General features: G+C 35.0%; 1 protein-coding gene across 2 annotated transcripts; it reads right to left on the minus strand.

Moving 5' to 3' along the window:
* Positions 1-862: 862 nt before the first annotated feature.
* LOC107851235 (superoxide dismutase [Fe] 3, chloroplastic) lies at positions 863-9,512 on the minus strand. Of its 2 annotated transcripts, XM_047401824.1 has the most exons (8): positions 9,224-9,512; positions 9,063-9,143; positions 8,741-8,932; positions 2,244-2,415; positions 1,571-1,644; positions 1,431-1,457; positions 1,251-1,274; positions 863-1,172 (listed from the first exon to the last, which is right to left on the minus strand). In XM_047401824.1, exons 1-8 carry the CDS (start codon positions 9,308-9,310, stop codon positions 1,047-1,049), a joined length of 783 nt encoding a protein of 260 aa, XP_047257780.1. In that variant the 5' UTR covers positions 9,311-9,512; the 3' UTR covers positions 863-1,046. The 2 variants fall into 2 exon arrangements, with proteins under 2 accessions (XP_047257780.1, XP_047257781.1); XM_047401825.1 differs by lacking the exon at positions 1,431-1,457 and having other exon boundaries at positions 9,224-9,443.
* Positions 9,513-17,577: the final 8,065 nt, after the last annotated feature.

Below are 17,577 nucleotides of genomic sequence, written 5' to 3' on the forward strand. Positions count from 1 at the left end.
TATTCTTACATTTGTTGATGAAAATTCTTAATTACTTTCACTTGAATTAATTATTTTATTGAATTTGATCTTTTTAAAAAAAATTACAGATGAATTATTTCTCAATAGATTAGTGCTAATTTTTTTCTTTTTTTTTTGTTGATGCTATTGATTTTCCTTGAATATTATTGTATCGTAAATATTGATCGTTACGTTATGTTTGATATGAGACTTTATTGACCACTTTTTAATAATTTATTAAAATCATAATAACCACTATATGACATATACAGAAAATTAGAATGGCAAGAAAAAAATATTAAATTTCTCATTTTTAAATAATATAATATACTAGGCCTTATATTTCTATAATATAGTTCATTCAAAATAAAAGTTGATATATTTCCGTCATAGATTGTCATTTATTTCACGTTAGTAAATTTTGATTAAAAGAAGAAAAAGATATTAGAATATCTATAACAATTAAAAATGATGTTGTACCATAGAAAACAAATAATAATGTTTTTCTTGGTGGTTGGTTGTAGTTATAAGAGGAATTTGTGTAAAAATTTAAAGATTGGAGTTATATGAAATGATAATGAAAGTTGAAAATGGAAGTGAAAAATTGTGAAAACAATAAAAAGTTGTTTTCACTTTTTAGAATTCAACTCCAGAATAATTTTCCAAATTTTCATGGCCAAACACCACAATTTCCGAAAAAGTGAAAAAAGTGAAAATAAATTTCGCAAAAAGGGAAAAAATTTTATGGTCAAACGGGCAATGTCCCATTATATTATTGCTTGCTAATCAGTGGCCTACATGTACTTCAAACTACAAGCTAGCAATTACGCGAATACAATGAAGATCCTAGTGCAGTAATCAATTTTTGCAAACACTCTCTGAATTACTTTGCCAGTAGATGTATAAATATCAGCTCAACATAGCTTGTTCCAAAAAAAAAAATGCACCTTCCACCAAGGGACGAAGCAAATGCATAAAGTTTTTGTACTAAAATACCTTTTCGTGCACACGGATTATTTACAGAAAGAACTGATTAAAGGAACATGTCATGCAACAGGAATTTTGGGTTCGCCTAAATTTACAAAGGCCTGTGCTCGAGCCATACGTCCCAATGCCGCATCCCAAGAGACAAGATGATTCATGAACACATTAACATAGTTCGCTTTATCATTCTGTGAAAAGAGAAGAAACAAAGACGGACATTAGAAAGAACATCTTTGCAGAAAGCAGAAGGGAAGAACTATGGGTACCTTGTAATCCAGATAATAAGCATGCTGCAATACAGGAAGAACAAATAATAATGAATATCATTTCTCAATTTAACTGTATTAGCACCGCGAATGCAAATGCTAAAAGGTTTGTGATTTCTTTAAGTGACTGAGTGAAGGGTGCATGGGGAAAGGAGGGTAAAATACTGACTGAGAACTCACCTCCCACACGTCCAAACCGATTAGGGGCTGCGGGATCAAAAGAGATACCAAATGAACATGCAAGTATTGGTAACCAAGAAAATGTAATTTCTAAGAACGTGTTACAAGCTATTGAACATTAGAGGAAAAAGAATTCTCACGATATCATTCCACACAAGCGGGTTGACAGCGTTTGATGTTTTAATAATTGCAAGACGCTTCTCCTCTCTGTTCACTGAAATAATCAAATTGAAGATGTTATCAAAGAACCATGAAGGAGATCATCGACTGTTCAAATGTGGTTGACAATGGCTATAAAAGCTCCCAAGATATTTGAAGGTTGAGAACCATGACGATGTTTTCGATGATGGTTGATGACTAGAAATTACAATTTTGCTAAACCTTTCATCAACCAAGAATTGAGTCGACACACAAGATGAAGTCCAGAGCCTCATTCTGAACTTGGTCTGTACACACACTGTAGAGGAAACTGAGGCCAAAATCTAAGCTTGATCTTTTTCATTTTTTACTGTCAAAACATACTAAAGAAAATTAATGATGGGAACTGGAAAATTAATGTATGAGTTTGAGAAACAAAAAGCACAAGTTATCCTTATGAAAAGGATTAGTTATACAACTGACTACAAGCTGTCCCTCAATGAAGTTGCTCATTGATTTGGTTTGGAGAAAAACATACACAAGGAGAAGTGAAACAACAATAAAAGAGAGTTCAGAAGAACATTAATTCTGGGTACTAAATTGAAAGAGCAGCCAAAGAAGAAAGTAAACAAATGAAAAACAGATGTAGAACATTAGCTATACTTAGCAACTTACAGACAAGCCAAATCCATCCAGAGCCAAATAATGTGAGAGCTGCCTCTATAAACTTCTCCTTGAAGTTGGTAAATGAACCAAAATCCTTCTCAATTTGCTGAAGGAGTCCTAATTTAGGCATGTCACCACCTCCCGGTTGCATGGATTCCCAGAAGAAATCATGATTCCATACCTGGAATAAGATCCATAAGTATCGTCCTTGTTAAAATGAGGTTCACAGAATACAGACGAATAAGGTTAAGGAGAAGCTCAGTTTCTTTTTGATTGGAAAAATTCAAAAAGTAAAGCGACTGAAACTGAATAATAGAAAGATTATTGGAAAATCCCCAGAGATATGAATTTGATAAAAATTGAATGGTTCAAATCCAGCTCCCTACGTTCTACAATATTTTTACTTGTAGACTCCTTTTTATATGTTTTTCTGTCACCAAAGGTCTTTCCTCTGTCTTCTCTATTCTTATTGTAGACACATAATGCTCCCAGTCAAGTTTAGTGTGGCCTCCAACTGTCTCATTCACACTTTCAACAGTAATTTACAGATCCAAATGCAAATCCAAAAAATTATTCCAATGTCCCAAAATATAGCTAAGACCCTCCTACTTGGGATATCTCCAAGTAAAACTCCTTTTCTCCACCAACATATAGATGAGTACCAAAAAGCTTAACTGCATCATCAAACATTAGGAAACTGACAAGACATCCTCTAACACAGGATTGATTTGAAGCACTTGAATTACATACCAACTAAACGGACAAGAATTTTTTAGGATGGCAGGAATACGAGCCCCAACTGAGGGTATTCAAACTTTATAAATGCAGCCTAATCAAAAACCCTATTATGGTTAAGTTGCTTGGCATTCCTCTATATAAGCATTTCCCAGGGACTCCTGTGTATACATGAAGTACATTCAGTAGAATCAATTTCCAAGAGTAATTTCATTCAAAATAAAAGAAAATATTGTCCAACATAAGAAGTCAGAAAGTACAAGCTGGAGGCTGCAACCTACAAAAAGATATTGGCTTATCAGAGAGTTTTACATAATGCAAGCAAAAGACTTCTTTTAATAGTGTGGATAACTTTCTCTGGCTAATAGTGTGGATAATTTTTGGACTTTATTAGCTCCCTGATCTTAGCTTAGACATTTTACAAGAGTTAGTGTCTTCTTTTGTTATCTTTTGTAAATATGCATCTTCTTGATGCCTTATAAATGTAATTCCTTACCCCATTAGAAAAACGAAAAAGGGCCAAAAATTCCCCAAACCTATTGAATTTGGCTCGAAAATACCTACCTTCCACCTATTGGACCAAAAATGCACTCAACATTTATATCATGACTTAAAATTTCTGCTCCTTCAACTCATTGGACAACATGGCAGTGTATGATTGGTTGAGGTATTAATTTAATGGAGATTAAATTATCAATTCATGGGTCTAACCTGATCCACTCATAAAATTAAACCCAAATTCCTAATTATTAATACTCCAAAGATTTAGGAATAACTCCCAACATTCTCTAGAAATTTTACAATGGAGACAAAGGTGCTCCATAGTTTCTTGGTCTTCTTGACACTGAAAGCATCTGTTACATAGGTTAAAAACCTCTTTTCTGCAAGTTATTTTGAGTTAAGCATGCTTCCCAAGTTGTAACCCATCCAAAACATGCTACTTTAACTGGAGCTTTTGTCTTCCATATCATCTTCCAAGGCCAAGAATTATCCCAGTGACCTGACTGTTTTATCAACACACTATAACAATTTTTAACTGTAAATTTCTTGTCTTTACTTGCCCACCAAATTAGAGAATCCACCTTATTCTGATCAATATGCACCGATCCCAATTGTTGAAGCAACTGACAAAAATCTTCTACCTCCCAGTCATTCAAATTTATCCGAAACCTTGGCTGCCAACTAGTGTGAGAATGGAATTCAGCAATACTCCCATCCTTTTTAGAAGAACAGTTGAACAAAGTAGGACAAAGTAGGAAACTTATCCTTTAAACATGCATCACCAACCCACAAATCAGTCCAAAACTTAGTTTTTTCTCCATTTCCCACAGTTTGGTGAATTGACTAAAGTTTTCCCAAAGTCTGCTAATGTTCTTCCATATTCCCCCATTAATAGTACTCCATCTATCCTTCCTCCCATAAACAGCATTTATAAGCTTTTTCCAAATTTCCACACCTTCCAAGTTGTACCTCCATAACCATTTGAGAAGCAAACTTTTATTATGTAGCTTCAGATTTCTAACTCCCAAGCCACCTTCCTTCTTATCTTTAAGAACCACTTCCCATTTCACCAAATAAAATTTTTTCTTATCTACATTACCTTCCCACAAAAGTTGACTCCTCAAAGAGTTCATTCTTTTCTCCACATTCACGGGCATTGAGAAAAGGGACATTATATAAGTAGGCATACCATCCAATACACTGTTAACAAGAGTGAATCTGCCCCCAAAAGATAAATATTGTTTCTTCCATGGAGTAAGTTTACTGACACATCTATCCACGACACCTTGCCAAATACTTTTATCATTCCTTTTCGCTCCTAGTGGAAGTCTTAAATAAACTGTGGGGAATTTTTCCACCTTACATCCCAGAATGTCGACTAGTTCCTCTATGTAATCATCTGCATTAATACTGAAAATACTACTCTTTGCCATATTAACTTTCAAACCTGTGACTGCTTCAAAACTCTGCAAAATCTAAAGTATTTGTTCCTTATCCGCTTCAAAGAAAAGAAGAGTATCATCGGCATAAAGAATGTGTGATATCGTAATCTTGTCAACACAATTTCTTCCAAAGCTCATGCGTTTTATCCAACCCAATTTTTCAGCTCGCTTCATCATTACACTTAGAACTTCCATCATCAGAGTAAACAAATAGGGGGACAGTGGATCCCCTTGCCTCAAACCTCTTTGACAGTTAAAAAACCATGTGGACTCCCGTTTATCAATATAGAGAATTTTACAGTAAAAATGCAGTACTTGATCCATTCAAGCCATTTATCACCAAAATTCATCTGTTTCAAAATATTTAAAAGACGTGACCAGTTGACATGGTTGTAGGACTTTTCAAGATCAAGTTTGCAAGCAACTCCTTTCCTCTTTGATTTCATTAATTGCTCAATACTTACATTGGAAACCAAAGTTGCATCTGCTATTTGCCTCCCTTTAATAAATGCATTCTGATGTTCCGACACTAACTTATCAATCACCAATTTAAGCCTTGCGAACAATATTTTAGCAATAATTTTGTACACACTCCCGAGTAAGCTGATAGGCCTAAAATCTTTTACCTCAACTGCCCCCTTCTTTGGAATCAAAGCAATAAACGTGGCATTTAAACTTTTAACAAAAGAGCCTTTCTGGTGAAAAATTTCCACTGTTCTCCAAACATCATAATTGTTTCATTTTCGAAGGAAGCTAAATATAGGCCCACGACAGCTGGGGTAGTGCTTTGTTAGAAGGACATGTTTATTGGTCATAAAAATTAATGAATTGCCAGAGGAAAACATTTCTGCAACACAAAGGGAAACACAAAGTGGCAAAGTTTGCTTTAAATATTGATAAGAGATTAACTTTTATTCACTCGTATAGAACACTTTTACCTAATCAAATTGTTTAAAAAACTTAGAAATCAGTAAATATGGCTTGATAATTAGTGAAAAGGGCAAGTAAAAGAATCAGATTGTACTGAGTACATACAAATTCTTTACAGTTTCCAATCATCTTTTCTTTCACTTACTAATCATCTTAATGGAAAAAAAGGATCTTTACCAAAATAAAAAGGCAGTCTGGTGTACTAAGCTCCCACTATGTGTAGGATACAGGGAAGGCCCCACCACAAAAATCTATTGTACGCAGCCTCACCTTACATTTCTGCAAGGGGAGGGGTTGTTTCCAAGGCTTGAACTTGTGATCTACTGGTCACATGGATCTTTACCAAGAGAGACAACAATATTGGAGGACTATATGAGGAAGAACAAAAAAATTATAGGAGGGGGGACTAATAATTAAGAATTCGGGTTTAATTATATGGATTGATCAGATCGATACATATGACTGGGTAATTTAATTCACATTAAATGAAAACTTGTACCAATCATACGTTAACAAATGGCATTTGTAAAGCCCATCTAGTCAACCGTTAGCTTTTCACACAAAAGTCAAAACATAACGAAGAGGAAATTTTTGGTAATGGGTGGAAGGAGGGTATTTCAAGCCAAATTCAACAAGGGCATTTTTGACCCTTTCCCCAAAAGAAGTTTCTTCTTCTATAGTAAACATGTAACTAATTTTTTCTGAACTTAAGAGCATGAAATGGGATGTGCGGCATAGTATGCATCAAAATGTGTAGATACTAACTCTTGCTGATCCTTTATCCCTCAAAGTAAATATCCTTAAGAGATCGCAGTACTCATTGTTCACTTTTAAGATAATTTCATCTAAGAGTTTAAGCTGTTAGAGATGGAATGCATTTATTTATTTGATGTCTGAATTCATCTCATTTGAGCCTAATCTCCTATTTTTTAGGTCAAGCACATGTAATATTTCATAGATGGTGGCAATGAGATTAAAATGCAAGACCTACGATGTTGGATTGTACGGTGGCAATCAAATTTAATTCATATTTTATGTCTAATACTCAGCATGGAGAATTTTCTAATAATTTGTTTTTTATTACATCCATTTAGAATTGACTTTGTCAAAACATATCTGATATGAGAGAAAGACATAGCCATGGTAAAAGTGGGAGAAGGAGAGAAGTTAAAGAATAGAGGAAGAGAACCATGTCAGATCCAGGGAAAAATGTTTTAGCTGCCTGAACAAGTATTTAGGACAAACCTTTTTTTTTTTATAACCGTGGTGTCCGGGCCAGCTTGCGCCAGGGATGGCTCAAGCACATTGGTGGCTTAAGGCAAAAGTTAAATGGGAGGTCTTAAATTCAACAACAACAAAAATTATATATGTTTTTATCTACAATTTATTTTTCTAGCCTTTTGACATATTAAATTCTAACAAATAGTTTAAACACAATGTGCACTATCAAATAGAAAAATATCAAATATAAAATATAAAAATAATATAAAAAGTTAGAATGATATAACCCAATTCAAGAAATATGAAGGCTTGATCGATGATCCCAAATATCTTTTAGCCGCTTTAAAATGTATTTTTAAATTTGAAACATGAACTATGTTCTCTTCGAAGTGAAAATCAATACAGTAAAAATATTATCAACAATGTTTAGATTTTGATGTTAACTTTTTGAGTCTTTGAACTTGAAAAAAGTGAATAAAGAAGAATAGAAGAAAGAGAGAGGAGAGAACGTGAGTAAGAGAGAAAAGGTGAGAATAGTGGATAAAAAAAAAGTAACTAAAATATTAAAAGGAAAGAAAACGTCTTTTATGAAAAAAGTAAAAAGAGATGTCAATTGAATAATAAATTACTTATCCGTTGAGTGAAACAAAAATCTCTTATTTTTAAGTTTTTGATTTTTTTATCTAATTCTATTTTTAAACTATTCACCATCTTAAAAAAAAAATTATAATTTTTTTTCACATTAATAATATAAAAAGTGGTAGAAAATGAGGCCCTCCATAAATGGAGACCTTACGCAACCGCCTAAAATTTTTTCATTACCAACCGGCACTGGCTTGCGCGCACCTCGACTAAATCCACGGGATACCTACCACCTCCCACCAACACCAGGTATCAGGTAACTCTGTCCACCAAGGCTAGAGTAGATAGGAAGAAAACACCTAGTGTTTGTCTCTACTGGGAATTGAATCTGAGACCTCATGGTGCTCATCCCAACTTCATTGAGTCACTAGGCCACACCCTTGGGTGCATTTAGGACAACCTTCACATGGAAAAGCTATAAACTATATTGTTTGAACTTAAATACAAAAGGCTTACCTTGGAGATTCAAAGATACTGAGATGCTAATGGAAACCTCAAGAGTACATTAATACATTGACAGAATAGGGCCTCACAAACAAGAATGTAAATTTATGAAGACAGCACGTGATTTTATGAAGTAAAAAATACATAAAACAATGCACGAGTGGTTATAAGAATATAATCAACTAATATGTGGTCGAAAGTAACAGTACTAGTTCTGTTCCTCTCAGAGTTAATTTTTTATCTCTCCATGTCCTCTCTTCAACATGTTGTACCTTTTCGTATCTAAATCCGTTTGCAGGTTAAAAATCATTGGCCTCACCACTCTGAATCCTGCATATGAGGACTATTACATACATTATAGCTAGGCAGATGGAGAACTCCCATCTAACACTAATATCTGGTTTCCCTAGCACAGGCATTTCATTAAAATATTGGACTTAAATATTCTTAACACTCGTAATATATACGTATCAAAATAAGCACCAATACCGAAATGGAAGATATGTTTTAAATACCAGTATAACTAGGCAAAATTTGTTAAAATCTAACAGAAAGAACGAACCAATGAAAGATGGATGAGAGGATGATTACCTGGGCAGCATGAGCGAATTCAGGTAATGGATTTCCATTGTTGTATGTTACTTTGATAAGTTCCTCCATGGTGCATCCATAAAGTATGTCATTCTTCTCAAGTTGTTTGTTAAGAGCTTCAACATAACCACGATGATGTTCACCCCAATGCACCTCAACCATCCTTTGGCTCATATATGGTTCTAGTGCATCCTACAACGTACCAATTACCAAATTATATCTCCGTGTTATTTTTGCGTTTTTTCTTTTTGCTATATATATATATATATATATATATATATATATATATATATATATAAAGCAAAACTATTAAAAAGCTTACAAGCTTATAAGGTGGGGTTTTAAGGCCATAATAAGCAAAAACTTTTCGATGTCCATTAGTACTTCTTTTCTGCCTCAAACCCTGCAAACACGGCAATTTAATAATAATTACAAACACAGAGAAGAGAAGAGAAAGCACGACGTAGAGCCCGAAACACCTACAACATTTGATACTCTACAGGGTATGTTCAATTCAGTAGTCACCAACACTTGACTACAACTTGAAGTGCAAACACGATTACAACTCATTTCTTCCGCTTATCTCACTGCTCCAAGGGCGGCTCTAAGGTAAGGGCAGCTGAAACTTTTGCCTCAGCCCCCAATTAATTTAAGGCCCAAAATTATGAATGCTACTGGTAACGGCCCGTGTAATTACGGTTCAACTTTACACAAATCTCATACTTAAAAAAATATATTACTAATATCCTTTACATTTTTAAAGTTTATCTAAAATTTCATTTTCAACTTTACTCTTAATACTTACCCCATTTTATATTAGTTGAGCCTATAAATTTAACATATTCATTAAGAAAATATTAATTAGGGATTTATTTTATCAAATTAATCTTATTAATTATGTTTTGAAAATATAAATTTGAGTAAATGCACTTTATGTAATTATTTAATTTTAAAGATAATAAAATTTTCTTGATTTCATCGAAGTGACAATTAAATTAAAATAAATATTTTTAGAAAAAGGATCAACTACAATGAAATGAAGGGAGTACATATCAAGAAAAACCCACATCTTATTTTTACTTCACCATTAACTCATTCAAGATTTTCTTCCCTAAAATATCTCCCTAATTATCAATAATTAAATCATCTTTCTTCTTGATTTTTTCTCTTCCATTAATGCTTAAATGATCTTTCTTCCTGATTTTTTTCCTCCATTAATGCATGTAACTTTTTTTTCCTCTCCTAAAATCTCTCCCATTTTTGTTTTTTAAAATCTATTGATACATATATAAATTTAGTTAGTTATTCATACATGTTTATTCTTTTAATGGTGATTAATATGAACGATAAATATGATATCATTATATGAGTATTATGGTGATTCATACGATAGATACATTTTGTATGATTTTAACGGGTGATACATATGATATTAATAGGTGAGATACATATTGTATTATGGTGATTCATATGATAGATACAATTATTTATTTCAATTATTGGATGATTCATATGACATTACTGGGTGATATATATGGTATTATGGTGATTCATATGGTAGATACAATTATTTATTTCAATTATTGGGTGATTCATATATATGGTATTATGGTGATTTATATGGTAGATATAATTATTTATTTCAATTATTCGGTGATTCATATGATATTAATAGGTGATATATATGGTATTATGGTGATTCATATGGTAGATACAATTATTTATTTCAATTATTGGGTGATTCAAATATTATTAATGAAAGGTAATGGTGTAGTCAGTATAGAAACAAAAGTAATAATATTTTTTTTTAAAAAAAAAAAGACTAAAAGCAAAATTGAAACATAATTAAAATTAAATCTAAAAAGGCAGACTAAAATTAAAGATGAAAAAAGAGAAAAAGGACCAAAAAACATATCTTTCATAATTAAAGATGAAAAAAGAGAAACATAATTAAAACACCTAAATTAAATCTAAAAAGAGAAAAATTAGATATTCTTCCTTAAATAAAAGAATACAATGAATAAAAAAGAATCTATTATTTTCTTAAATAAATATCTTATTAGTTTCAAATGTATCACTTTTTTATATGTATCACCATATAACATATGTATCACCATTTCAAAAAATCAGGATAAAATGTAATTAACAAAATAGTCAGGATTTTATGTAATATCACTTACAGATTCAGGAATTTATGTAAGTTATTAATATATCTTTACCAAATCAAATATAAAAACTTTTTCTTTAAGACTTTCCTTTTTACTTTAAAAAGAAAATATGTTACAATTTCTTATCTTAGTTAATGAGTTTTATTTAAAATATAAATGTATCTCCATAATCGTCCCGACTCGATGAAGCTTAAGAGCACTTTATCATCTTATATTTATTCCATCCCTGCAATATCTATTACTATCAATTCGTCCATAATGCTATCGGTATCCCTCATTGCAGAATCAATAGCTATCTTTAGATCACGAGTAACAAAAATGAACATTTCATCTCATCCACCCTTAAGAGAGACTTAAATAGATTGAGATTGTCTACTTTTACTCCTATAGTAGTATTTCAGGCTTTAGTGTATGACATGACCTGAACTAGGGCCTGACCATGTTTACACCCTCTGTCGGATGAATTTCAAACATATAATAAGATATGGGAATATCAATTTAAATATATTATGATAAGTCTATAACCAAAACTAACAACCAACAATCAAACAACTAACTAATACCGCCTATGTCTACAACAGTCTAAAAAATCCTCTAATTAAAACAAAAAAATATCCAGTTGGGACAATCCCCTGACCATAGCCAAAACCAAGACCAGAAAGAATAGTAAAGACATGAAGAAATCTATAGCATGAAATAGGGTCTTCTGAAGTATGGAAGCTCACCACTTTAGTTTGACTCAAAAGTTGTCCTCGATTCAACTAGTCACTGTGTTAGAGGAGTGAAAGTATGGCCGGTTCCTACATCGCGTGGGAATACAATATCCGAAGATGGTTAGCAAGGTGAATGCTAGCATGTAACTCGGGGGTAAAGATAAAGTAATGCCATCAAACCAAAACCAAGTTAAACTAATGCATATAACCATAAGCAAATACATACACACATATATATATACCCCCACACACCCCATGTCGGGATAGAAAACAAGGGTTAGCATGCACTTTAAATTATTAACCTGGTTTATGAAGCATTACCGTCATAATCCACCCACGGGTTATATGGGTCTAGTGTTACCCCCTGAACGGGCCCCAGTGCTTGTAGCTGCACAAACCGGAGATATCATAAATGGTCGGGGGTTCCTTTGTACCCTTCGCCCTCCATGATACATATATATATATATAAGTATAGACTTGGGGGATTCCTGTGTACCCCACAAGCATAAGGTCACTAAGACCAACCCTCATATCAACAAACATAAGTTTTCAGTGTCCGTTCTTTGGACTTACACCTTCACGGCTAGCTATCACAACCACCATTATTGCTCAATTAAAATATTTAGCACATAACCAAACCATCAATTTTCAGGAGTCAATTATTAAGGCATTATAAAGTGGTATCGTCATACCAACTATAGCTTACAAGCAATGTCATTAGACAACACTTAAGGGATTGCTATGTACTTCGCAGACTCCATTATTAAAATCACTTAAGGGATTTCGGTGTACCACGCAAGGTTTTCACTATATAATCACTTAGGGGATTCTTGTGTACCCCACATGGTTTTCAAAATCATCCATAACCATTTAACTATTTATACCATGCATTAGTTTCAAGAAATAAGTCAAACCAAATACTTCAGGGATTCCATTGTACTCCTAATTCAAATTCCTACCTTTCTTATAATTACTAGCCAGTTTCACAATACAGGGTTGGGGTCATAACCACTTCAAAATCACAAATTTTGAGAAAGTTATCATTATCAAGTTTGGCCACCATACGCATGCACCCATATATTAAAAACCATATTTAAAATAGGGAAAACCATAATTAAACCATGGGAAAACATATATCAACAATAAGAATTCAACAAAACCCGATAATTATTTCAAAACCATAACAATACTGTAACGCCATACATTAAAATATGTGATTTAAGTAGAATAACAATGAGGGAGGAGTAACATGCCTGAAATACTAATGAATTTGGAAGAGATTGCACCCTTAGAACCCTATGTGGCCACTTTCTTTGAAACCCTAGCCTTAGCTTGAACAGAGAGTTTGAGAGAGAATGTGGGAGTGTTTTATTGGGAATGATGTGATAATAAAGTCCTAAGAAAGGTTTTAAGTGGTGTTATCAAAGGGACTTAAAGTGGAAAATGTTCAGAATACCCTTAGCTTAAAAGTTGTAAATAAAAAACATCTTTGGTTACGAGTCGACCTATTGACTCGTCACCACATCATACGATTTGTAGCCTTGAGTCGTATCCTAGATAGTGAGTTGGACACCCATACACTATCTACCTTACGACTTCATGATTCCACTCGTAACCTAACTCAATGACTCATAGGGTTTAGTCGTAAGCAATACAATACCCAAATAGGTCAGACACTGGATAGCCTATAACTTCACCTCACGACTCATAGACTATCCTCATGGCTCCTCGTGAGCCACTCGTACTCAGAGCAAAGTCAAGCCACTAAGTTACTGATTTGGTTAAGGTTTGTCCTAATGACCCGTCACCACCCTTAATGACTTGTATCACTAAGTTGTGACAAAGAAAGAACACCCAACCATCATCCACTGAACACCCTACGACTATGGTCACCTGAACTATCAAGATACCATAAGACTCGTATAGTCAAGTCGTAATCAAGGCAGTGAGCTCAAAGTTTAGTAAATTTCCAAGGGCCAAAAATCCGGGGTGTTTCAATTCTCCCCCACTTGGATCATTCATCCTCGAATGATAGGACAAGGCATTGACTAGCACGATTAAAACCCAGATATCTCTACTCTTACCTTTAACTAAGTTAGAAAACAAAAATGCCAAGAAAATCAATCTTTCCTTTAACAAAGTCAGGAAATAACGATCCTAAGAATAACGCATACCTTGCGCACGATTTTTCAGAGCGGAAAACAAGAATGGGTAGTCGGACTTCATGTCCCCTCTAGCTCCCCATAGAGCTCCTCCCTTCCCACCCAATGCATCTAATAACCCTTAAATATGACCACACTCTCCACCAAGCTTTCAGCTTATGAAGATAACACTTCTCTATTTCAACCTCCCAACCCTTCCTCCCTCTCTCATCCGGCGAACACATAACTACAAGGGCCTGAGTATAACCGCATATTCCTCCTGTGTTAAAGACTAAATTAGAGTTAAAGGTACTTGTGAAAGCCATAAGACTCTACACTTTACACCACTCCCATAATACTACCTCGTTTATTACTATAATTAAGAAACCTCGGGTCTTAATCAAGGAGCTATAGCCTCATAACACAATGGTTGGGTATTTATCAATCACCACACTCCAGCCTATCTTTACTACACACACTTGATGGATCTCCCCACCAAAACTTGCACCCTAAATCACTATCACAAAGGTTTTCACCACACCACCCCAAAATTTCATAGCAAGGATATCTACTCCCTTGTCCAAAACATCACTACACTCCCATGGCCACTATCACCCTAACATAAGAAAGGTCACTAAGGAACGAGAGTACAAGTATCAAGAATGAGTGGGGGTTACTTCTCAATTATCACTCTTATTTGTCGTACTACTCAAGGTGGGACCGACAAAATGAGACACGATACAATAGGCACGAGGTACTCTATAGCAACCACCTAGGTTACAAATGGAGGATCGTTCCAACATAAACACACCATACCACGAGTCCTTAGGACTGGGAACCAAAAGAAACATGACTGCATATATCATGGGTAATGTAACATAAAGACGAGATTCATATTCAGGGAATAAGGGGAGGATTGCCTCTTGAGACTACTATTTCTTGCAACCATACATGACGTGAGACATGAATATTTGGATCATGAGTGTCATGACATAAAGCTTGAACACTTGGAAGCTCGAACTTTTGAGAACTATTATTGCCTTTAGTTTAGGGGCTGGAGTATAAACATACGCGGCACATAGAATGCAGACCTTAGGCATAAGCTTTATTAGAATGCGTGTAACACTAGTAGAGTACCCTCTTAATCGAAATAGGAATGAATTGCTAGACTATGAGTAAATTTACCTCGACCTTCCCTTGAGTCCATTGCTAGGAGAAAATTTAAGATTAGCCTTCAATCTCCATTGTGCTACACCTATAAGCACAACACTCCGCTCTAAGGGGTATCACCATGGACATGACATGCACTAGGGGCACTTGTCTCTCTTATACTTAAAATCTTATCTATCTAGATTCTACCTGGGGTCTAGCATAGGCTTACAAACTCCATGCCCTAACCCATTCAAAGTCTAACCCCTAATCCATCAGTTCAACCTGGAGATCCAGCCTATATATCATAACTTTCCCACTCCTATATCCCCTAAGTCATCAACCTTATCTCTTTCACACACCCCACCAAGCCTACCAATCTACCCTCATAAATCTCGCATTACTATCCTCGAGCTAATATACTTCTATCACCAAAATCAACATCTAAGTTTCAACTTAGTGTTTATCAATCATCATGCATTACTAATAGAGTACCTTACGGAGAAACTCAAGGGCGGACAAACCCTTATCAAAAGGATACTTGAACTGTTCTTTAAAGCTCCTTTAACTCAATTAGAGTCTTTCTATAAAAAAGGGATGATAAAATGAGTGTTCGGAAGAAGATCAATCCCTAAATCAATTTCCCTCATCGGGAGAAATACCAAGAAGGTCATCAGAAAAGACCTTAGAAAATTCATTATCCACGAGAAATGAAGGTAACGAAGTACTTTTCGAGTTAGAATCTTCAACTCGGACCTAATGGTAAAGATACCTCTCGAAAATCAGTTTTCGAGCTCGAGGATGTGATATGAGCCTCCCTTTAGCACAAGGGAACTTTTTTCCTATTTCTAAAACCGGCTCCTTGAGAAATTTAAAAATGACCTTTCGAATCTGATAGTCTAGAGAAGCATAGCACGAGTGCAACCAATCCATCCTCATATGACATTGAAATTAACCATGTCTAATTCAAACAAATCCACCAAAGTCTCCCAACCACCCTTAGATACTACACAACCCCTATAGACTCTTCTAGCAACCACAGAGTCACCCAATAGGGTAGAAATAAAAAGGGGCCCAAAATACAATCAAGACCAAAATGAAAATGCACAACCACAAATGGGGTCATATAAAAAAGAGTGGACTCCAGATCAAGTAAACAGTACACATCATGGAAAAAGAGTTTCAATATACCAATAACGACATTAGGAGATTCCTTGGACTCCTTAATGATGGTGAGAGCATAGAGACAGTCCTGGCCAGTGCCGAAGACAAAAACAACACCCCTCGATGCAGAAGCTAGAGAAGTGAAAACTGGTATCCTATTTGCCCAGTGGCAATCTTTGTGGGATATTCTCGCTGTAGGTGACCACCCCCAACTGACTATAACTAAAAATTTGATTCCTCCCTTTATAGCAGAATCACAGTTCAACCGACCACAAAATCGGTAGGGAGGATAGGGTGGGGATAACCAAGCTCCACTGGCCCAAAAATGATATTCACCAGAAGATTGAGGATAAGGGACACTAACAACCACATAGGAACTCCCTAGATTCCCTTCTTCGGACCACTTTCTACCAGATCTACCACTATTTCTATGAACCCCCCTCGATCTGCATATTGGGACCTCTTACTCTAGTTATTTCTTACCTTGCCTTTTTTTTCTCACGCCAATAAAACTAGACTAGCGTGACAGTGAGGCCACTATCTGGGTCAATAAATGAATAGAATATTGAAACTCGGCATTGGTAACATATCTTTAAGGTGACTAAGCATGAGTATCACCTTTTAAAGTAGGTTCAGTAGAGACCAGTGGAACTCCACTGGGGAAACCAAAAGCAGCGACCCTTGATCGGGTTTGTACCCCATAAGTTGGATGAGATTCATCCACTTTGTTCTCAAGTGGGACATATGAGTTTTCATGAGCTTCAGATTATCGGGAGGGCATGGTCTAAAAGGCGAGCAAAAGAAAATTTAGAGGAGAGTTCAAGACCCTAGAATCTATATCCCAGAAATAGAACAACAATAAAGGGAAACATTCCTGAATGCCTTGTAGCCTCTCCCTTATGAGTATGGCATGCTACATACCCTTAAATGAGACTTCACTCGATATTACTTTGTGGATACCCAATTGACCATGAACCTAGGTTCTAATACTAATCTGACACGACCCAAACCAGGGCCTGGTCATGTCGGGTATCTTAAGTCCAATCAGGACCGAAAACCACCCCCAATACCTAAACCATTAACCACCTTACACTCCCTGTCGAATGAATTTCAAATATATAATAAGATAAAGAAATATCAATTTAATGATATTATGATAAGTCTATAACCAAAACCAACCACCAACAATCAAACAACCAACTAATACCGCCCATGTCTAACACAGTCCAACAAAGTCTCTAATTAAAACCAAAGAATATCCAGTTGGGACATGCCTCCGACTATAGCCAAAACCAAGATTAAAAGAAATGGTAAAGACATGAAGAAATCCACAATATGAAATGGGGTTTTTCGATGTATGAAAGCTCACCATTTCAGTTTGACTCAAAAGGTGTCCTCAATTCACCTAGTCATTGTACAAAGAGGAGTGGAAGTATGGCCGGTTCTTACATCGCATGAGGATACAACGTCTGAAGATAGTTAGCTGGGTGAATGCTAGCATG

Source organism: Capsicum annuum, chromosome 12, assembly GCF_002878395.1.
Source record: "Capsicum annuum cultivar UCD-10X-F1 chromosome 12, UCD10Xv1.1, whole genome shotgun sequence".
Classification (NCBI taxonomy): domain Eukaryota; kingdom Viridiplantae; phylum Streptophyta; class Magnoliopsida; order Solanales; family Solanaceae; genus Capsicum; species Capsicum annuum.